This window comes from Cervus canadensis, chromosome 13 (assembly GCF_019320065.1).
Source record: "Cervus canadensis isolate Bull #8, Minnesota chromosome 13, ASM1932006v1, whole genome shotgun sequence".
NCBI lineage: Eukaryota > Metazoa > Chordata > Mammalia > Artiodactyla > Cervidae > Cervus > Cervus canadensis.
The window spans coordinates 31,095,194-31,117,767 of NC_057398.1; the positions used below are offsets into that span (position 1 = coordinate 31,095,194).

A 22,574-nucleotide genomic window follows, 5' to 3' on the forward strand; every position below is an offset into this window, starting at 1 on the left:
GCCGTTGGGGATCCAGGGAACACAGGGTGGAAGGGGGCCCCTCGAGTGCATCTGGGCACCAGAGCGTCCCGTGTGGAGGGGGGAGATGCACATATCCTGGTGCTGGAAGTCCTTGTCCCGCTTCCTCCAGGTCAGAGAACTGGGGGCAACACTGAATCGGGATGACACAGCTTTTCCTGCACTGGGTACCAAGCTCTCCCTCCTCACCTCCAACCGATGATGCTGCTTCCAAATGGGACGTATGCTCCACCAGGAGGAGAGGGTGCTGAGTCCACCTGGAGTTTCACTTTGCCCGATGGTCAGCATTGAGCGTGGCCACCCTCTCCCCTCTGTCCCAGCCTTGAGATCTGGGACATGACCTCAGAAGGCTCACTGCCACCTCCATCCACCCCAGACCCCAAGCCTGCGCTCCGTGGTCTCTGGTCTTTTTCGAAGAACAGAATCATGCCATCAGGTTCTAGGAGAGGGCAGCTCTGAATGTCCTGAGAGAGAGTCTCATGACTTGTTCCTCCCAAGCCTCCCTCCAGCTCCCTGAGGGGGAGATCCCATGGCTGGGCACCCCGACTCCTTCCTGCCAGTCCACACCCCCAAAGCATGTAGAATGTAGGTTTGAAAGGAAGAGAGAGTCCTGCCTGTCACCACTGTCCTTTCTGTTTGGGACAGTGACTTCCTCAGATTTGTCCCTTTCCACAGAGTATTAATAAGCAGAGACATCACTGCTGACAAAACTCTGTATGGTCAAAGCTATGGTTTTTCCTGTAGTCATGTATGGATGTGAGAGTTGGACCATAAAGAAGGCTGAGTGCTGAAGAACTGATGCTTTCAAATTGTGATGTTGGAGAAGACTCTTGAGAGTCCCTTGGACCTCAAGGAGATCAAACCAGTCAATCCTCAAGGAAATCAGTCCTGAATATTCATTGGAAGGACTGATGCTGAAGCTCTAAAACTTTGGCCACCTGATGCGAAGAGCTGACTCATTGGAAAAGACCCTGATGCAGGGAAATATTGAAATATTTGGAATAATATGGAAATAATGAAGGCAGGAAGATAAGGGGGCAACAGAGGATGAGATCGTTGGATGGCATCACTGACTCAATGGACGTGAGTTTGAGCAAACTCCAGGAGATAGCGAAGGACAGGGAAGCCTGGCGTGCTGCAGTCCAAGAGGTTGCAAAGAGTCGGACAGGACTTAGCAACTAAGCAACAACATGGCTTGGCTGCTGAATGGGTGAGGTTTGAAGAGTTAAAAACAAAGTGAGTTTCCTCCCTCCACTGTTTGCTGTGCTTGGGGTCCTGCTTCCTGAGATGAGCATGTGGAAAGGGGGCAGTCATCACTCTTCAGTGGAGACTCCTGGCAGACAGGACGTCACAGGGAGCTGAGGTCATCAGCAGTGGTGGGTTGTGCTGACAGCAGGTGCCCCCTATGTCACGTGATGAGGAGGCTGCTGCAGTTCTGTGGTTCCTCCCAAGAACCCATCAGCCCAGTCCAGCCTTGAGAGAAATACTAGACAAATCCCAGTAGAGGATCGTCCTACAAACTACCTGACCCATCCTGCTCAAAACTTTCAAGGTCGTCCAGAGAAAGAGAGTCTGAGTATCCATCACAGTCTAGAGGAGCTTGAGGAAATGTGATACTAATGTCACGTGGGGGCCTGAGCGGGATCCTGAAAGAGAAAACTCGTGAAACCCTAATACAGCATGGACTTTGATTCCTGGTCACCGGACCATGTGTTATCTTAGTTTTGACAGATTCACGTTGGTGATGTAGGATGTTCTCATTGAAGACTCTGGGGGACTACACAGGAGCTCTCTTTGCCCTTGTGCAATTTTCTGTGAATCTAAAACTGCTCTAAAAGCTACCATATGACTCTGCAATCCTGTTCCTGGGTGTATACCAGAGGAAAACATGATCCAAAAGGATACACGCACACCAGTGTTCATTGCAGCAGTGTTTACGATGGCCAAGACATGGAAGCAATCTAAATGTCCATCGACAGAGGAATGGATAAAGAAGATGTGGTCCATATATACAATGGAATATTACTCAGCCATTCAAAAGAATGAAATGATACCACTTGCAACAACATGGATGGACCTAAAGAGTGTCATAGTGAGTGAAGTAAGTCAGACAGAGAAGGAGAAATATATGACATCCCCTTTATGTGGAATCTGAAATGATACAAATGAACTTATTTACAAAATAGAAAGAGTCACAGACTTGGAGAAGGAACTTACAGTTCAGGGAGGGGGACGGACAGCAGGGGTGGGGGAGGGGTAATGAGGGAATTGGGGATGGACATGTGCACACTGCTATATTTAAAATGGGTAATCAACAACGACCTACTGTATAGCACAGGGAACTCGGCTATGTGTTATGTTGCAGCCTGGATGGGAGGGGAGTTTTGGGGAGAAGGGATACATGTATATGTATGGCTAAGTCCATTTGCTGTTCGCCTGAAGCTATCACAGCATTGTTAATTGGCTGTATACTCCAATACAAAATAAAAGCTTTCTTAAAATTTAAAGAAGATGAAACTGCTCTAAAAAGCTTATTTAAACAAACAAACCAAGAAGTGGTGTGGAATGGAGAGGCATCTGCGCGCAGGGTCATGCTGAAAGTGGGGCAGGTAGACTGAACAGGGGTCCCAGGTGAAGAGATGCTCGAGTCTGCAGGGGGTTGGGGGTGTCCACTTAGGAACACGGACTCCCCCAGAGCCAACTCTGTGCTGGAGGAAGCCCATCTGTGTCTGTCGCACATGCATCTTCGGAGTCATTTCAGGTTGTACCCTGTCAATTATTGATCACAGATGCATGGTTCTCCTTAGAAGGTATGGAGTCCTCCATGCCACTGCTCCAACCATGTCGAATAGGATGGAACCTGGGGCCTGTGAAGTGAAAGCAACAAGCCCACGCTCAGGCCGACCTCAAACAGAATGATTCCTACTGTGACTTGTCCCTCAAGCCAACTGATGACGAGCGCAAGAGCAGACATGGAAGGTGGGGGTCTCCCTCAGTCATCCGGTGCTGAGATTGCACACAGGCTGCTGGTCACTGCCTGTGGCAGGGCTGGGGCAGGCTGGCCACCCACCTGACACCTCTAGGGTCCTGTCCCATCCTGCAGATTGTGGTATGGCCTCTGAGCTGTGCAGACTCAGGGCTCCTGTGTGAACTTGTGGTCCAGCCCTGGTGCTCGAGCAAGCAGAAGTCAGCTGCTTGCAGGAGGCACCCTTGCAGACGCCTCGCTCGAGAAAGGTGCACCCTTAAATGGTAGAGACGTCTTTGTCTCCCTTAATTGACAGTGATTTTCTTCAGTGAAGAAAATATACAGAAGGTATCGAATTGAATCTCAATTTGCTGAATCTTATTAAACCATTCTTGGGGAAAAAAGATTTCAATAAAAATTTAAAAGGGAGAGAAGCAAAAAGCCTGCAAACTAGAAAGTAAAGTGAGATGGAGCCGTAGTTCCCGATTTTGAAGCAGTCAGGTGGGGGTGGTGGGGTGTTTGTTCTTCATTTGAAAGTCTGGGCTGGGATGCTACCGCGGGGGAACCGTCTGTCATGGAGTGTAGATAGGCAGCCGGACATTCAGGCAAGGATCATGAGGACGAACCTGAAGTCTCAGCCGCAAGTTTATTGCCAAGGCCGCCTCCGAACCCAGCATCCTTTCTTTCCTCCTGCCGAGCAGGACTAGGCCCCAGTGCAGTGTCCCCCAAGCCTGTCTACTCACTACCCTAGCACACATCACCTCTTCAGATCCAGGCTACACACCCTGGATCCACTCCTTTAAGGTGTAGATGTCAGTAGTTTTAATATATTCACAAGTTTGTATAACTGTTGCCACTGTAATTCTGGAACATTCTTATTGCCCCTAAAAGAAATCCTGTAATCATTAGAGTTTAGATAGTAACTCCCAACCTCCCTGCCCCCAGCTCCTGGCAACCACCAGTCTACTTTCTGTCCCTATGGGATTGATTGATTCTGGGCATTTCATATAAATGGAATCATGCAACATGTAGCCTTTTGTAACTGACTTCTTTGGGATGCCTTCAAGGTCCATCCATGTGGTAACGTGTATCAGCACTTATTTCCTTTTTAAAGAAAAAAACTCATTGGAGTGTAGTTGCTGTACAATGATCTTCCCAGGTAGCTCAGCTGGTAAATATTGAGTTATTTTCTACTTACAGCAAAGCAAATCAACTGTGTATTTACATAGATCCCCTCTTTTTTGGATTCCTTTCCCAATTAGGTCACTATAGAGTACTGAATAGAGTTCCCTGTGCTATACATTCAGTTCTCCTTAGTTATCTCTTTTATTCATAGAATCAGTGGTGTATATATGTCAATCCCAAATCTCCCAATTCATCCCACCCCCATACTTCTTTCCATTTTATGGACAATTAATGTTCCACTGTAGGGCTGGGCCACCTTTCTTTATCCACTCATCAGTTGATGGACACTGAGGCTGTCTCCCCTTTCCTCTGTTAGAAATAATACTGCTGTGAACATTCAGGTACACATTTTTGCTCCCAGGAGTGGAATTTCTGGGTCCAGTGGTAACTCTCAGCCTTTGAGGAACTTCCAAACTGTTTAATGGCTGCACCATTTCACATTCTCACTAATGCTGCATGAGACTTCCTGTCTCCCCACATCCCTGCCAATACTTGGGATTGTCTGTCTCTTTGCTTGTAGCCATCCATGTGGGGGTGGAGTGGTGGTATTTTGTAAGGGGTCTGTGGCGGCCCCAGAGTTTAGGGGGGCTGGCCCCACCTCTGCCTGCACTGTGACCTGACCTTGGTGTGTCACCTGCCAGCCCCGATGGTTAGTGGCATCCTCAGCAGTGTTACCAGCAGTCTCAGGCCCTCCTGGCCCCCGCAGATGTGTGGGGTCCTCTCGAGCATAGTCTGATGGCACTGCAGATGCCTTCCTGAGTGACAGGATCTGTGAGTGGTGCTTCAAGAACCCCTTCATCATAAAGTGGGTGTGGTATTGGGGGCTTTCCAGCCCTGTGCTGACCATTGTCACAGCAGAGTGTTCCTGGGGTCCTGCCTGGTTTCAGGACCAGCTGAGGGATGAGGACAGAGGTTCACCTGCTGCCCCTCGCATGGTCCTTGCAGACCTGGCTGAATCCCCTCAAGCCAAGGTGCGTCTTCAGCCCAGCGTGTCCCCATACCAGTCCAGGAAGGTCCGGATAGCACATAGGGGCAGCAGGCCTGCTGATAGAGCAGGGGGTTTGGGGCCTTTGACCCCTGTAAAGGGATGAGTGATGATGGGTCCCCTGTAAAGAGGCCACAGAATCGGCCGCTGACCTCCTTGTTGGAGGGGCTCTCTCTGTCCCCAGCCTGAGCCCTGCGTTTCCTGGCTGCTGGGGGCGGGGGGTGGGGTAGGGTGGGTGGAGCCTCTGTCCTGACCTGTTCACCTGGCCTCTTGTTTTCCCTATGAACAAGTCCACCAGTTCAAAAAGAAAGAGACTGAACTGGAAGAGGAAAAATACATCCAGCTCTCCCTGCCATTGTGATGGCCTGGCTTTTCTACATAACATCTGGGTGGCATGGAAAAGAGGGGTTTCCATGGTAACCAATTACAGCTCATGATTGGTGGGAAATGGCAGAAATATCCTGCGTGTGAAGTTATGCCGGGCAGGCAGGCACAGACTCAGGGGCTGCTGTTTTAATTTCCTGGGGTGATACTTCTCCAGGTAGAGGTGGCAAGTGGGCTTGTGTATAGCTGCTCTTCATTCAGCCTGGTGAGGCCCGATGTGACTCTGCTACCTGGGCATGCTTGGTGAGGTCTGCAGGTACCTGGGGAGGCCTGAGAGTTCCTGGTCGTACCTGGAGGGGCCTGTTGGTGACTGGTGGTGCCCGGTGAAGTCTAAGGTTACAAGACAAGGCCTAGTGGTACCTGGTGGCACCTACTGAGGCCTGGTGGTACCTAAGAGGACCTGATTGTACCTGGTGAGACCTGGGGGCTCCTGGTAGTACCTGGTGGAGTCTCAGGGTGCCTGATGGCATCTGGTGAGGTCTAGTGACACCTGGTAAGGTGGTGGTACTTGGTGGTGCCCAGTGATGACTGAGGTCACAAGATGAGGCATGGGGGTGCCTGGTGAGGCCTGGTGAAACCCAGGGATACCTTATAAGGTCTAGGAGTGTCTATGAGGCTGAGGGTGCTCAGCGCTGCCTTATGGTGCCTAGGGGTGATCAGTGGTATCTTCCAAGCCGATGTCACACCTGCTGGAAGCAGTGTCTCACTTCCCTGGGGGCTGGACTTGTGTCTAGATGCACAGACAGGTGGGAGAACCTGCACTTCTAAACCTCCAGAGGCCACCTGTGGCCACAGAGGGGCCGCCCTCTGTGACCTGAATCTCTGTGTGCGAGATGGTCCCTTCATCGCCCTGGGCTGGCCACGCCGCAAATGTGCACACCGGCAGCCTCTTGATGCGGAAACATTAGCATAATGAGCAGTTTCTAGTTTCTGCAGCCAAGCACTTTCTCGTTCTGATTAAAAAACCAAGGCCTTATTATTCTGGAATCTGTCCTTTTTGGCAATTAGCACTCATTAATACAAGTTTCTTTCTTTCAACACACGGATGTCTGGGGGCATAGCACCTTCCTGGGTGTTGGCGAGCATAGGTCAGCCCCGGGCACAAGGACACCCTCATACTCACTAAGGGGCTGAATTAGTCCCTTTTAAAGTCCTATGACAGCCTGGCTAAGAAATGCTGTCCAACTCCGCTTCCATAGACCTGGTTCTGAGCAGCGTTTGGGTTGGCAGCTCAGCTAGCTCACTGAACAAACTCGCCCACCCCTGCCCATCCCTAAATTTGGCTTTGTGTCAATTTTCAGATTTGACGTTGGTGATGAGCTCTGACTTTGAAGGGCACCTGTCCTCAGCCCTCGGTTATCTAACTAAGCAGGTAGGAGGACCCGGGGGCCGGGTTCCCCTGCCCTGCGTGTGGCCACGTCCTGACCTGGCTCCATCCTGCCCAGGCCCAGCGCACGCTCAGCCCTGTGCCCTGGCTGAGGGGCGTGCCCTCCCCAGCCTTCCCACGCTGAGGAGGCAGAGGACAAGGTTTGCCAGGGCCCCTGCCAGAGCAAGCACTTGGGTGGAGTTGGCGCCTTGACGAACTTTCCTCTTCCGGGCAGCACATCTTCTGAGCGAGATCCAGAGGCAGCCACGAGTCAGCAGCTTTCCCCGTGCACACATCACGGCATTTGAGGCCACAAGGCTGCTTTCAAATAGACACATCCGACTGAAATAGGGGGCGGAGGGGGTGGGGGGGCAGGGCACAGGGCTCAGCCGGAGCAGCAGGTGTGGGACTCTGTGCCCCACGGGAAGCCCCAAGGGCTGAAACCCCTATCCCTCCAGACCTCAGGACTGGCAGCCGCGGGCTTAGCATCACTCACCCTGGAGTGGGAACTTCTGTGACCCGGAGGGCCGTGCTGGGCCTTGGACACGGTGTGTGGACACATTCCCGGCCCTGCTGTCCCCCGCCTGGTTCCCTCTTGGTACCAGTGTTTTATTCTGGGTCAAAGCAAAGTGTGATGGAAGACCCCTGAGGCCATCATCTCTTTGGGGACTCAGTGTCCCTCCTGTAAGCGGATTCTTTGACACCAGCTTGTCATCAGCTGGCCAAGTATGGGAGAGCTCCTGGGAGGAGAAGTGGGTCCTGACGGGTGAGGTTGGGCCTGTCCTTCTGCGGTGCTAACAACAGACATGAGTTGGCCTTTGAAGGGGACTTAATGAAGGGTTCCATTCCTCTTTGGAAGTTGGGATTAGCGCTCATTACTAGGAGAGCATCTCCTTGACCTGGAGTGGGGGTGGAGAGAGCCCCCCGGTGGAGGCCCCCACTGACCCTCTTCTCTCTTTCCCACACAGTTCCATGTTCATCCGCTGGCCCGGCTGCTCCCTAGGAAGCCATGCTTGGATCCTTATAGCCATGTTTCAGCTTGCCCTGGATCTGCCCGCGTGTGAGTCCCTGGGCCCGGGCCCCGAGTTCCGGCTACTGCCTCGGCCACCCCACCGGCCGCCTCGCTTGTGGAGTTTTAAGAGTGGACAGCCCGCCCGGATCCCCGCACCCGTGTGGAGCCCCCGGCCACCCCGCATGGAGCGCGGACACAGTCACGGACAGATGCCAAGTCCCCGGGCCCGACGGGCGCACAGACCCAGGGACCAGGAGGCCACTCTGGGGCCCAAAGGGGGGCTGGCCAAGCCCCCAGCTGCTGCCAAATCCAGCCCTTCCCTGGGCTCCTCCCCCACCTCCTCCTCCTCTGCAGGGGCCAGCGGGGCCCCCACGGACCAGCAGGCCCTCCTGCGGCGGGGGAAGAGGCACCTACAGGGGCCCGCTTTCAACAGCTTTGACTTCCGGGGCAGCAGGCCCACCACGGAGACGGAGTTCATTGCCTGGGGGCCCACCGGGGAGGAGGAGGCCCTGGAATCCAACACATTCCCGGGCTTTTACGGCCCCACCACGGTCTCCATCTTCCAAACGCGGAAGACAACTGTGGCCTCCGCCACCACCACGGCCACAGCCACCACGGCCCCCTCTGTGACACTGCAGACTCAAGGGGTCACCGAGCCCCTGGACCCCAGGAGTAGGATCCCGGTTGGGGTAAGCACAACGGAGCCTTCCACCAGTCCCAGCAGAGACAGTGGCCAAGACAGCCAGCCCCCGCGGGTTCTGGGGGAGACCTCAGGTATGCCCACCTCTTCTCTGGTTGGGTTTGGGTTGGGTGGTGCTTTGGGAGGGTGAGGCTTACAAGTGGTGCTGGGATTGTCCGTTTTCCAGCAGGAGCACCTAAAGCCATAGTACCTGAGGGAAAGACGAGGAACTTTGTGTCCATGAACCTGCCCATGTCCATGTCCTGGCAAAGATGGGTTATGCTCTACGAGGAGGGGCCAGGCTCTTCCTGTGGATTAAGTGAGAAGGGAGAGGGTCTCTCCCTAGTAGTGACCTAGAGGTGGGCATGTACCCACCCTGCCTGTGTAGGGGGTGTCTGAGCCCCACCAGACATGGAGCAGCATCTTCTCAAATGCCAGAACTTAGTCTCTTGGACCAGCCTGGGAGTCAGGTGTGAGCATATCTGCTGATGGAGGTAGGGTGTGTGGCATCTTCAGAAACCTTCCAGGATGCACTCCTCTGGAGAGGCAACTACCAGACCGACCCAGAGTTAGGAACTACCTTAAACAGCAGGAGAGATGGAGGCCAGGTTATCAGGAGGAATTCCCTTCAGTGTTAGCTGAGGCTTTGCACATTGGCTCAGGTTCTGGGTTGTCTTATCCCTGAAGTCAGGTTAGGAGGTGTTTGGAGGATGGAGATCAGATAGATGGCTTTGGTTCTTCTGCCTGTGTCATTCTAGGTGAGTGCAGACAATTAGCATTTCTTGGTTTTGAATATGCTGCATCGTTATTTTTTTCTTTCTCAACTCCTCCAATTGCTTCAAAGGGCCCTTGGAAATCTCCCAGGCCAAAGCACTTCCCTTCTTTAGTAGCCCCCAGTATATACCTGGCTTCAGGCTGGCAAAGGGACAGCCCAGAATCCTGGACCCATTTGTTCCCACCCACTGCTAGCATCCTTGGCTTCTATGAACAGGCCATGGCCCCAGGCCTCATCACGACTTTCAGGTTTAGTCTGGAACTGTCCATGCACATTCTTGACCAGTGGCAGTATTTGCTAACTTGTAATACAGGACGCAAATTCCAGGGCATAATCAGGAAGGGGATGGGGGCACTGTGCAGCCTCCCCCACCCCCGGCTTGCCTCTCCACTTCCTTGGGGTTTGGAGCTGACACGGGTCCTCTTCAGAACCCAGAGGACAGAGAGAATTGCTCCTCAGGGTCCCTGTGCAACCTGATCGCCACGCTGTCCCTTATGGTCAGTAGTTGGACAGGTTTCCATAGAGTGGGTGGCTTTTGTTCCATGACCTACTTCCTGCCTTCACCTGGACAAGAGAGCTGCAGTTTTTATTCTGAGCAATTCTTCCCTAGAGAGCACCATATCTATGGAAGCAAAGTCAAGCTCCATCTCAATGCTGGGGGCCATGGGCCAGGATGGAGGGATGGAGGCTGTGAGCTTGGGAGCATCATGGGTGAGGGTCTGCAGAACTGTGCTTCATCCATCTCCCCTGTAGCCTCCTTCTGGAATCCACAGACACACAGAGCCTGCCGTTCATTTCTGTGCCAGGCACCGAAGAGGCAGTTTACAAAGCATTAGTTTTTACCTCAATAAACTCCCAAGCCATCATCATAATAGAATTTAGTGGTGCATTCATTTATTGTCATCTCCCTGCCTACGTCACTTACTATATAGATGTGGATGAGAAAACGAGTTCCCATTTCTTCCAAATTACATTTGTTATTACTAAAGTTAAACACCCGGGACACCATTATAAGGCTTAGCAAATTAATTCACAGTACATTGGATATTGCTAATCCAACTCGACAGATGCTTATCTTGGAAAAGATTTATGGTTCTTCATAATATAATCTGGTGCTAGATTAATTTGTTTAGCACAACAAATTTAAATGGGGGAAAATATGTGTGTTTGCTTTTAATGCAGAGAAATGCTCATTCTGGGAAGTGATACTGGATGCTGAGGAGGGGCACCCCACCGTCCTCAGCTTCAAATTCAAGGCGAGAAAAGAGAGAATATGCAGAGATGATTCCCCTAACTTGGCTCCTCCGTGCTCAACTGGTCCTACAAAAGTGACCCAAGCCCCAGAGCATCAAGAGCCCAAGCAGGGGTTCTGAGAATCCCCCTAGTGGTCAGATGCAGACCCAAGCCCCCCCACATCTTTGGAGTATGACCACTACTCACACGTCTTGGCCAGGATTTAAGGCAGCAAGGGTGGCCTTGGGGATCCCAGAGCAGTGGTCTGGGGGGCTGTGCAAGCTCTAGTGAGCAGTACCTGCTTCTAAGCTGCAGATCTGCTGAATGTAGCTGGATGATTCTGGGAAAGTTCTCTTCTCTCTTCACTATATTTTCTTCATCAGCATAATTAGAGCTTCAAAATACCTCTCCTAAAAGGTTGCTGTGAGGCCTCCATAAATCAGCCCTGAGTACAAAACATGGTGCCTGGCAACCAAGAATCCTCCATCCGCACCAGTTGTTTTTATACCCAGCAGGAGTGACTCCAAGGAGAGGGTTACAGATGTTGAGGGCAAACAGGCCCAGACTTGCCCACTCACTGCACCCCGAGTCTGGAATTAAGGCTTTAAGAAGAGATACAAAGAATTTGCTAAGTAAATTCCGTTGTCCAAAGAAGTCTCTGGAATCAGACTTAGGGAGTTATTTTTTTAATAACCTTATTTATTTATTTTTGGCTGTGCTGGGTCTTTGTTACTGTGAGGGCTTTCTCTGGCTACAGAGAATAGGGGCTAGTCTTCATTGCAATGCATGGGCTTCTCATTGTAGTGGCTTCTCTTGTTGTGGAACACAGGCTCTAGAGCAAAGGCTGGGGATGGACTTAGTTGCTCTGAGGTATGTGGGATCTTCTTGGGATTGAACCTGTGTTTCCTTCAATGGCACGTGGATTTTTTTACCACCAAGCCACTAGGGAAGCCCTGGGGAGTTGTTTTATTTTTCTTTCTGTAGAGAACTGTTTAGAAGGGGAATGTTATGTTTTCCTTTCTTTGTGTAGCACAGACATTGGTGGGCATAGGAAGGGCAGGTGGCTGGTGATTTGAAGCCCTGTGAAATCTGTAAGAAGGTAACATTTTATAGAAACACTACTGGAATTGTCCAAGGGCCATAAAGTGGTTGGGAGATCTCTCCTAGTTTTAGTGTGATGGTTAAGAGTGATGCAGCCTGATGCCAATTCCTGGCTTCATTTATATTAGTTGTTTGAACCAGGACAACTTGCCTCTCCTCTTTGTACGTCGGTGGGAATTACATAATAAACCATCTCATAATGTTGTAAAAATTAAGTGAGATAGTATATGCCAGATGCTCAGTGCCTCTCACGGAGCTTCCCTGGTGGCTCAGCAGTTAAGAATCTGCCTGCAGTGCAGGAGAAGTAGGAGACTCGGGTTCCATCCCTGGGTTGGGAAGGTCCCCTGGAGGAGGGGGTGGCCACCCACTCCAGTATTCTTGCCTGGAGAATCCCATGGATAGAGGAGCCTGGCGGGCTACAGTCAAAATAGTTGCAAAGAGTCAGATACAACTGAAGGGGCTGAGCATGCCTGCACAATGCCTGTCACAAAACAGCTCCTCAGGACGTGTTTGTTGCTCTTACTATGAAAATGATGATGGTGGTAGTGACGATGACGATGATAGAGATAGTAATGATGATGATGGTGCTGGTGATAGATGGTGATGATGGGGATGATGGTGGTGGTAGTGACGATGATGGTGATGACAGAGATGGGGATGATGCTGCTGCTTAGGATGTGACAGTGATGCTGATGATAGGGATGATGTAGATGATGGTAATTATGATGATGGAGATGATGGTGCTGGTGGTACTGATGGTGATTGTGATGACAATGATGGTTATTATTCTTAGATGATCACTGGCTTTCTGCTCCACTTGCTCTTCTCCTGGTGAGTTCATTTGATGAGGTCATTAGATGAGTTCCCCAGGCTCTCATCACTGACCTTGGAGCTCCGAGCAAAGATGTAGATGATGCTTAGCCAGGAGCTGCTTGGGATGGAAAATCACCTGGCTCAGGTTCACGGAAGCGTTGAGCTCCAGCCTCGCATGATGCTGGCAGAGGCTGCGTGTCAGACGGTCAGAAGTTCACCTGAGGTTGGAGGGAAGGGCTCCCCACAGCAAAGTGCCTTCCTCCTGTGACAGCCCTCTTGCTGGTTGTGTTCCGAGTGTAGAATCACAGAGTCTCCTGGGGGGGAAAATGGAAAGTCATTTCCCAGGCTTTAATCTCGATCCTCAGAAAGGGAGCCATGGGGAATTTAAGGCAGCTGGTGTCGGTCCCTGCCTTTGCTCGCTGTGGGATCTCCTGGGTGCTTGGCTACGGTTGTTGTTTCAGCCACTCCATCATGTCTGGCTCTCTGTGACCCTGGATTGCAACACGCCAGGCTTCCCTGTCCTTCATCATCTCCCGGAGTTTGCTCAAATTCATGGCTACAGTTAGTACTCAGTGAAGATTTCCCAGCCCTGCCAGTCCTTGACCCAGCCTGCTGGCCCCTGGCCCCCAGCCTACACAGATACAGCTGACCCTTTTCCTACCAGCCCTCATTCACAGCTCTGGGAAGGTGCACTGCCCAGGAAGCCAAGGTCCCCATCGTCATTCAAGCTTTGTCCCCATTTGGATCAATCACAGATTCGTGACGCCCGGCAGCTCAAGGATGCAGTGGCTCAGACGTCTTCCTGGCTCTGCCTGGTGATTTTTACATTGGAATCCACTCGTGCGTTTCCAAGGGTGATTTCCAGGTTGCTTTGTCCTTGTCACCAGGGGCCTTCAGTGTCCTCTTTGTGGGATGGGCTGGTGTCGTCTTCTGTCACCCTGATGGTCATCTGACTTGAACCAGGAGTGGGGAGACCTTGGGACCAAGTTGTATAACGATGGAATAGTTTCTAGATGCCAGAATTGGAGGAGAAGGGAGTGAGAGGCAGATGGAAGGGACAGAGATGTGGTCTTCCCCTTCTGTTTGAAGCTGCAATGGTGGTTTAAATGCTGAGCCCCTTTTAATTAACTTGCTGGGTGTTTGCTACCAGGGAAATGAATCCGTCCTTAATTTAAAGATATTTGAAACAAATGACTCATGAACTTCAAAAGTTTTGAGTGGCTTAATTGGTATAAAAGCACCAACGGACAAATGAGCATGTGGAGCTTTGCTAAACATGCTAAACTCTATAGATGACGAGGCTGGTCTCCAGGGTCTTCATTGGGACCTCTGGGGTAGATGGGGTGTGGCCTGTCCTATTTGAAGTGGTTCTGCAGTGACCCATCCTGGCCACAGGCAGGGAGCCAGTGTGTCTGCCGACAGTTCCTGGACCTGTCCAGCCTCCCCAGGCACTTCCTTGCTTTTGCTGAGCAAAGCTGTGTTCACACCAAGTGGATAAATGAGCTCTGACTCATTAAAGCCGACCTCGGATTCTCCTGGAGATGACTCTGTCACTGGGTTTCTTTTATGCTCTTCACATGCTTCCTGCTCCAACCTATTGCAATTAGTGCTTCTTAAGTTCTGTTTCCCTCAGGGTTTCATTCTCCTTCTAAGAGCACCTTGGGATCAGTAAGGTTCTTCAATTCTTGTGGAACCCAGGTGCCTATACTGCACTTTCTGTCTGGAAGCCAGGGCCTTCCACACCCCTGGACTGTTGTCCTCGTCAGGCTCTGGGGAGCTGCAGGAAGAGGCCTGGATTGATGCCTCCTCACCCTGGAAACCAGTGTCCTCTAAGGGTGTCCCCGGGGCTGCCGGCCACCCAGGGTCTGGGGGTTGCAGGAGACACACCCGATAGGACACATCTCTGCTCCATGGGAATTGCACTCACAGATCCATCTGATATACGGTGGACTGCTGAGTTTATGATTTCATCCACTCACAGGGGAATGATTCTAAGTATTGTGATTCAATATTAGATAGAACATCATTTTTATTTGACTATGTTAAGGGAACCAGTCTCAAGAGTTTTCTAGCTTCTGATCAATTGCTCAGGAAACTGTTCATTCCTTAGTTGACATTAAATGTTGCACCTTGGGGTGGAGAGGGGCCAGGAAATGGAAGACCCAGCCCAGTGCCCTCTTTTCAAGGAGTTTAAAAATCTCTCTGGGAAAGCCAGACAGGCAAGGGCACAAGAGAGGCAAATGACAGTTAAGGACGCTAGCGGGCATGTCACAAACACCACGTAGGCTACAGCTCAGCTGTTATTCTGCAAAGGCGGATCGGGGAGGAAGCCTGCCAGCCAGGGGGCTGAGCAGTGTTCCCAGCAGTTCTCAGGTGCAGGCGAGCTCCAGGGTCAGCAGGCAGATGCTGGGAAGGGGGTTTCAGAGCCACCATTCAGGGTGAGATGTCACCCCTCCTGTTCCCTCCCTCCCCCAGCCCAGGTGTGGCCCTGGGTTATAGTAATGTGAAATGGCCCAGGTGAATACATCTGGGGAGAAACTGTGCCCTCACCTGCAGCAGGTAGGTTCCCAGTGAAGCCCAGGGCTCCCTAGAGACCCAGCTCAGATCCAGAGACCCAGTTCCAACTGCCTCGGGGTGGCGGACGTGCCTTGTGGTCACCAGGCCTTCGGTCTTTGCTTTCCATGTGGTTCAGCAACTTAAGTCTGCTGCTTGTTGTTGTTTAGTTACTCAGTCACTCCGACTCTTTGCGACCCCGTGGAGTGTAGCCCTTCAGGCTCCTCTGCCCGTGGAATTCTCCATTTCCTACTCCAGGTGGTCTTTCTGACCCGGGGATCGAACCCTAGTCTCCTGTGTTGGGGACCGATTATTTACCACTAAGCAACCAGGGAAGCCAAAGTCTGTTGTTAGGAGGTGATGATTGGCGGTGGTGGAGGAGGAAGCTTACTTTTCTAGAAGTTTTCTTCAGCAGCAGGGATGCTGAGTGTGTCTAGGGAGCCGCATAGGGGATGAAGCCAGAAGTGGGAGATGTTGGGGGTGTGCAGCAGAGAGAGCCCCTGCCTTGACCGGACCTGCCCCGGGCCCTGGCCGCCCGCCTGCTGGCCAGTGGTGTGTCCTCAACAGTACACGTGACCTCAGTGGGTCCTGGCTCCCCTGCCTGCAGAGCTGGGAAATGCCTTCTGCCCACCGAGGCCATCCTGAGACTTGACCATGTTGACCCTGGTGGAGCGTGGAGCTCCTGGGAGGGCCTGGGTAGTGCTGACGTGATGGAGTCCACCTCCTTTGGGGGATGGAACAGTGCCAGTGCTGGGAGAATGCTGCTTATTTTATGTCCTTCAAATGCTCCCCAAAGGTGTTGACAGGAGGAGGAGGGTGTTCAGGTGCTCGGCCAGCTCTTCAGTGACCCTTCTCTGCCCTGGAAGGGTTTCAGCAGCCGGAATTACCCCCTGCCTCCCAAAAAATCAGCAGAACCTGCCAATGAGGCACATCAGCAGCCCATGTGTGGTTTGGGGGACATCCTACCTGGGGGAGGTCACGGGCTGGACTGTCCTTTCATGATGGCAGCTTGCTTCTCTGCAGACACACCCTGCACACCTCCCCACCCCGCAGTAAATAGCCAGGAAACACTTCCCATGCTCCATGCTCGGCTTCACTCTCCTTGTTCCTTTTTTTTTAAATTTTTTTTATTGGTTGGAGGCTAATTACTTCACAACATTTCAGTGGGTTTTGTCATACATTGATATGAATCAGCCATAGATTTACACGTATTCCCCATCCCGATCCCCCCTCCCACCTCCCTCTCCACCCGATTCCTCTGGGTCTTCCCAGTGCACCAGGCCCGAGCACTTGTCTCATGCATCCCACCTGGGCTGGTGATCTGTTTCACCATAGATAGTATACATGCTGTTCTTTTGAAATATCCCACCCTCACCTTCTCCCACAGAGTTCAAAAGTCTGTTCAGTATTTCTGTGTCTCTTTTTCTGTTTTGCATATAGGGTTATCGTTGCCATCTTTCTAAATTCCATATATATGTGTCTCACTCTCCTTGTTCTTAAACTGCATGGGGGTAGGGCTGGTGGTGCTGATGTTGAAGGAGGCTGGTGGGCCTGGGCCCCGCCCTCCTCACCCCCAGGCCAGGGCCCTTTCCACGACTCTGGGGAGGCCAGGGGCCCTCACCACCACACACCCCTGTTGCCTGAAGCTTCAGGACATCCTGATTTGAGGGGTGTGTGTGCTTCGTCACTCAGTTGTGTGTGACACTTTGGGCTGTAGTTTCGCTGTCTATGGGGTTTTATGGGCAAGAATGCTGGAATGGGCTGCCGTGCCCTCCTCCAGATCTTCCCGACCCAGGGATCAAACCCTGTCTCTCGTGTCTCCTGCATTGGCAGGCAGAGATTTGGGGGAGTCGGGTCCAGAGTCCAAAAGGAAGCTGACTGCCTTATTCATTAGGATAATCTGGGCCCATGTGTGAGGTCCAGTAATAAAAGAACCTTCCGTTTCCTCTTGGGCCTTGATGAAGCTCCGTTGTGGTGGTGGGAGGTGCTTCACCAGTAGAGCCCAACCAGGGTGGATGGAAGGGTCACATGCCCACATGATGTGATCTCACACACTGTCCGGAAGGGCCAGCAGCTCAGGCCCTGGCCAGGACTCTGGGGGCGTGTCCTGGGGCTGAGAGCAGAACCCCTGAGAGGTGCACACCTGGGTCCCCTTCTGTCCCCACCTGCACATGTGGGGGGATGCCAGTGTCCTCTGTGGAGACAGGGCGGGAGGAACGACTTGGGGGGACAGTAGTGACTGGAGGAAGCTGGGCCAGGTGGAAGATGCCGGGGGCAGGAGAAGGAAAGACCAGGGCTCTAGGTCAGGATCCTTGCTCCATCCAGATAGAGCCTGGGTTCCTGCTACACATTTGCCAATGTTCCCTTAACTCACTTGCGATGTACCTTTCTATGGAAAGTACAGCCTGCCAAAACATTTGGTTCTAAAAACTCGTGCAGTGCCCTGACTGATTCAGAGGCAACACGACGGAAGGTTACTTAGAATAAACGCTGGTCTATGCACGACTGGGAGGCAGAAGGAGGGGCTCGAAGGGCGCCCCCAACCCCCCTACCCCTGGCCTCACCAGGAATGTGATGCCACACGAGCTGAGATGGGTGTGTCTTTCTGGGCCTCGAGGCCAGTGACTTTCTGAAATGGGGAGCAGCTCTCTGGGACAGATTAATATAGTTTCCTTCCGATATGCGTGGTGGTCAAGTTCTGGAAACTTTGGTGCTTTTTAACATCGTGCAGAAACATGGTGGATCTGTGCATGGAGCTGAAGGAGGCGCTCCCGGCTCAAGTGTTCAGAGCCCAAATGTGCGGCAGGACAGGGCATCTGTAGTCACGCAGGACAGAGGGCCGTCAGGGGACACATGTCTGTCCCGCATCCTGCAGGACAGGCAGCATCTCAGCCTCAGCCAACTAATGCCCGTCGTCATGACAACCAAACATGTCCCCACATTCCAAGATGCCCCAGTCCTCTGAGAATCCTGGATATACCAGAGGTAGCCTTGCACCCCGTGAGTCCCAGGCCCCTCCCCGACCCAAGTGCTGCAGATAGATGGGCCAGCTTTCTTCTGAGCTTGAGTGTCCTGGGGCCAGAGCATTGAGTCAACCCAAACTGGGGGCAAAAACCAAGAGAAGTTCTTTCTCTCCCAGTTCTGGAGGCCAGAAGACCAAAATGGAGGTGTGGGCAGGCCGTGCTTCCTCTGGAGATTGGGGGGACCATCCTTTCTGCCTTGTCCAACTTCTGGGGGCTCCAGCATCCTTGGCTTCTGGCTGCATCCCTCCAATCTCAGCCTTGTCCTCATAAGACTTCTTCCTTCTGTGTGTGTGTCTCTGTTTATGAGGACACCTGCCATTGGATTTAGGGTCCAACCTGATAACCTAGATGGTCTCATCTTGAGACCATTAATGTAATTATACCTGCAGAGGTCCTTTTTCTAAATAAGGCCGTATTGACAGGTTCTAGGAGTTAGGCTGCCTTGGGGGCTACCAGTGGGAGGAGCTTTCGTTGGCTCTGGCTGGAGGTTGGCAGTGCCTGGGGATTTTCTCCTGTAGAAGCAAGGAAAATGCAGCTTCTGTCCATGCTGGTCTTGGCAATGACGAGGGCCTCTCCTGTGACCCTTCACCTGGTGAGGTGAGCTTGGCATCATTGCCTGGTTAAGTAGTGGGTCAACAGACATAGAAGAATCCATTCCAGCTGCATCCCCTCTACCAGGGCTTTGCATCCACCACCTGCCCAGTCAAGCTGGTTCTTGGCTTCTGTGATGGCTTAAGTAGTAAAGAATCTGCCTGCAATGCAGAAGATGCAGGAGATGCGGGTTTGATCCCTGGGTTAGAAAGATCCCCCTGGAGAAGGAAATGGCAAATGGCAAATCACTCCAGTATTCTTGCCTGGAGAATCCCATGGACAGGGTAGCCTTGTGGTAGCCTTGTGGGCTGCAGTCCATGGGATCTCAGAGTCAGACATGACTTGAGCAACTTGAGCACACACTTGAGCACACACACACTTGCCAAATTCACAGAGCATTCCAGGCTCTTTATGCTGCCTTCTATCTGTAAGCTGATACCAATGGCAGCCCCTTCCACATATGGAAGTCAGTTTCTCCTCTGTGAGAGCCTTTGCCCGAGGCTGGAGGCAGTGCTGGGCATGCAGAACGGCCGTCTGGAGTGCCCCCTTTAACAGTCTTCTCTAAGCCACACCAGAACTGGCCCTGCTCCTGGCAGAGACTCCATCAGAAACGAGCCCCTTACTGTTTCCTATGAGATCCAGGCTTTATTGGAAATGTATATTCTGCCCCCATGGGGACTGGGTGGACATGTAGGAGGCGTGGACCCCAGCTCCAGGGCTGGCATCGCATCCAAAAATGTGGTCAGGGGTCAGCTGCCTGTTTGGCAACACTGGGACACACCTCTGGCCTGCGGAGGACTGACAGATTAGTGGACATCAGACTGGGCACTGTTCCCAGAAGCTCAGGAGACGATGAGCTGCCATGGATGACAATGCATGACCAACAGCATGCCAGCTCTTCTGGTGTCTCAGCAGTAGCTGAGGATGGGCTGGTGCCACCAGCCCATTATTAGGAAAACTGAAGCATCCGGGCAATGAACACACTCTAGTCTGCCCTGCTGCTGCCATGAGCTTCCATGAGGTGGGGACCATGCTAGGCAGGTGGAGGGAGGAGGGCGGCTTACATCCTCAGGGTGTCCTACAGACTCGTGCCCACTGTCCTTCTGGCCAGATCCTCAGATACAGGCTACAGTCCATAGGGTCGCAAAGAGGAGGACACGCCGAAAGTGACTGAGCACACATGCTGGCCACAGAAGCAACTTTCCTGCAAATGTCAATCTTGGCCACATCTCCTCATGGAGTTTTCCACTCCACCTTGGGCCTGGGGCCCCCATACTTCCCCTAGCCCACCCTCCTGCGGGCTCTCTGTCATCAGAACCAGCCTCGCTGGACCTGTCACCTCTGTCCTGGCTGCAGACCCCCGCCAGTCTCCCCATCAACCCCTAATGGTCACGGGACCTGTGGACCCCCAAGGCTGCTGCTGCCACTCTCTTCTCACCCTGCCCAGCTCAGGGCCCATTGTTCTCTCATGTCCCAGGAAAAAAAAAAAATCATTGAAATAAATTACACATCAACAGCTAGAGATGGATCATTAATTAATACACTCAGCTGTCTCGGCTTCCTACCCGTAAATAGCACCTCCAGTGAATGGATAAGTGGCCTGGCTCCTGACCCCAGTGCTGACAAGATCTCCCTTTTGTTGGTCAGAGTGAGAGGAACCCTGGACAGGGTCTGTATCCCCCTGGGGGTCACACACTCACTGGGGCACTCGGGTAGTCCAGCTGCAGCATGTGGGCTGGGCTTCTCTGTAACTCAGTGACCTCTGCAAAGATTGTATTTCCAAACAAGGGAGCAACCTGAGGTCCTAGGGGTTAGGTCTCCAACTGAGCTTTTGTGGGGAACACAAGTCAACTAGAAAAGCTTATCATTGGATTTAGGGCCACCTAGATAATCCAGGATGATCTCATCTCGAGATCTTCAACTTAATCGTATCTGCAAGGACCCTTTTCCCCAAGGAAACTCACATTCCCAGACACTGGGAGGCTAGGACTTTAGTGTGTGTGTGTGTGTGTGTGTGTGTGTGTGTGTGTTTTAATTTTTGCTTATTTTTAATTGGAGGATAATTGCTTTACAATATTGTGCTAGTTTTGTGCTATACATCAACATGAATCAGCCATAGGTATATATTATATCCCCTCCCTCTTGAACCTCCATCCCATCTCCTACCCCATCCCACCCTTTTAGGTTGTCACAGAGCACTGGTTTGAGCTCCCTGCATCTTTATAGAGGGGCAAAGTTCAACCCATAAAAATTTCCCCTTCTTCTGGCTCCTCCGTTGCCAACCAAAAACAGCTCCTCTCTCCTGTCTGTATGAGCTTCCCAAGTGGCGCTGGTGGTAAAGAACCCGCCTGCCAATGCAGGAAATATAAGAGACGCGGGGTCGATCCCTGGGTCAGGAAGATCCCCTGGAGGAGGGAATGGCAGCCCACTCGAGTATTCTGGCCTGAAAGATCCCATCGACAGAGGAGCCTAGGGGGCTATAATCCATGGGGTTGCAAAGAGTCAGATGCAACTAAAGTGACTTAGCATGCACAGACATTCTTGTCTGTGTGGCCCCACTAGAGCAAATCCTTGAGGAGGTGGGTGTTTAGTAAGACTGTTGCAGAGGGAAGGGCCTCCTTATCACCAGGAACAGAAGTTTCTAGAAGTTTCCCTTGATCACACATGGATTGTTTAACAACCTGTTGGAGGAGGAGATGGGAAAGAAGAGAGGCATGTCTGCTGCATGTTTGCGGCAGAGGTTCTTGTAAAGTTTGCTGTTGTTGTTGACTTTGGCTTTGGGGGAAAAAATGACTCTGCAAGACACTGAAAGAGAATTCTAGGCTTGGCATAGCCAGTCCAGAAGCCAGGATTAATCTTGCAGCTCACCTAGCCTAGTGCCTGGAGAAGAAGTAGGGAATGGGAAGCACTTAGCTTCCTCTTGATCTCATCTCATTTTTGCACATTTTAAAGACAAGCAAAAACATGAGCCACAGCTTCTCCTACTGGATATGTCTCTCCCTGGCAGGCATGCTGTGCTACCTGCTGGTCCAGACACAGGAACGATGTGGGGCCTCCTCACTCTGCAGCTGGAGAGGGTGCCATGGAACCCGAGCCCCGCCTTTTGGGCCAGAGCCAGAGCCTGAGGGGAGGACGCCTCCCCCAAGGAGGAAAACACCTTCCCTTGCTGAGGCCACACCTGTTGGATGGAGGCAGCCCTGTGCTTCTGTAGAAACAGGCATCTCTGGAGCTTCTGTCAAGTGCAGGTGGAGTTGGGCATCCAAAGTTGTGCAGAGAAGGACAAACACTGCAGCCACCTTCCACACTCTGTCCTTGAGCAGTTCTTGTCCCTTGAGTGGCTGGATCAAACCTTGCCTGCACTCCTCTTTTTCCTCCAAGGAGAAATTATGTCCTCTTCCTTGGGTACTTCTCTTTAGTTTCACTCATAGATTCAGCTCCCAAAATTAAAAGACAATTAAAAGAACCAGAAGTGGTTCTTCTGCCACAAGAACATTTTATTGTTGTTGTTTATGGAAGTAACTGAAGAGCTAACATTTGCTCAGACTCTTTCCAGATGTCATCTCTGGGGAAGAGCTACAGCCTCCTCTTGGCATTTTAAGTGCCCCCCAAGAGCTAAGAAAAGTAAAAAAAGATATCAAAGCATCCTTTTGTAGGCTTTATATTTGACTTTCTCTGTCAATGATACCTGAATAAAGCTGAAGAGAAAGCAAAGATAAGTTCACGACAAGGCAGGCAGGCAGGTGGAGGGACCGTGGGCACAGTCAGCCTGCCATCATGTCAAGTCAAAGTTGCAGGGACAGCTTGAGAAGGAGGAAGAAGCAGGTGGTTTAAGGGACCACAGCCCCAGAGCTTAGCTGGCGATGTATGGAAGTTCCCGGGGCAAGCTCGTTC

The 22,574-nt window shown here is 51.9% G+C and overlaps 1 protein-coding gene across 2 annotated transcripts in view; it reads left to right on the forward strand.

The window, feature by feature from the left end:
* Window positions 1–22,574, forward strand: part of AJAP1 (adherens junctions associated protein 1) — a 128,576-nt gene that overhangs the window by 55,300 nt on the left and 50,702 nt on the right. For both annotated transcript variants that reach the window (XM_043486178.1, XM_043486177.1), the window contains exon 2: window positions 7,872–8,689. In XM_043486178.1, coding sequence (XP_043342113.1) covers window positions 7,872–8,689 — 818 coding nt within the window. The remainder of the gene's footprint in view (window positions 1–7,871; window positions 8,690–22,574) is intronic.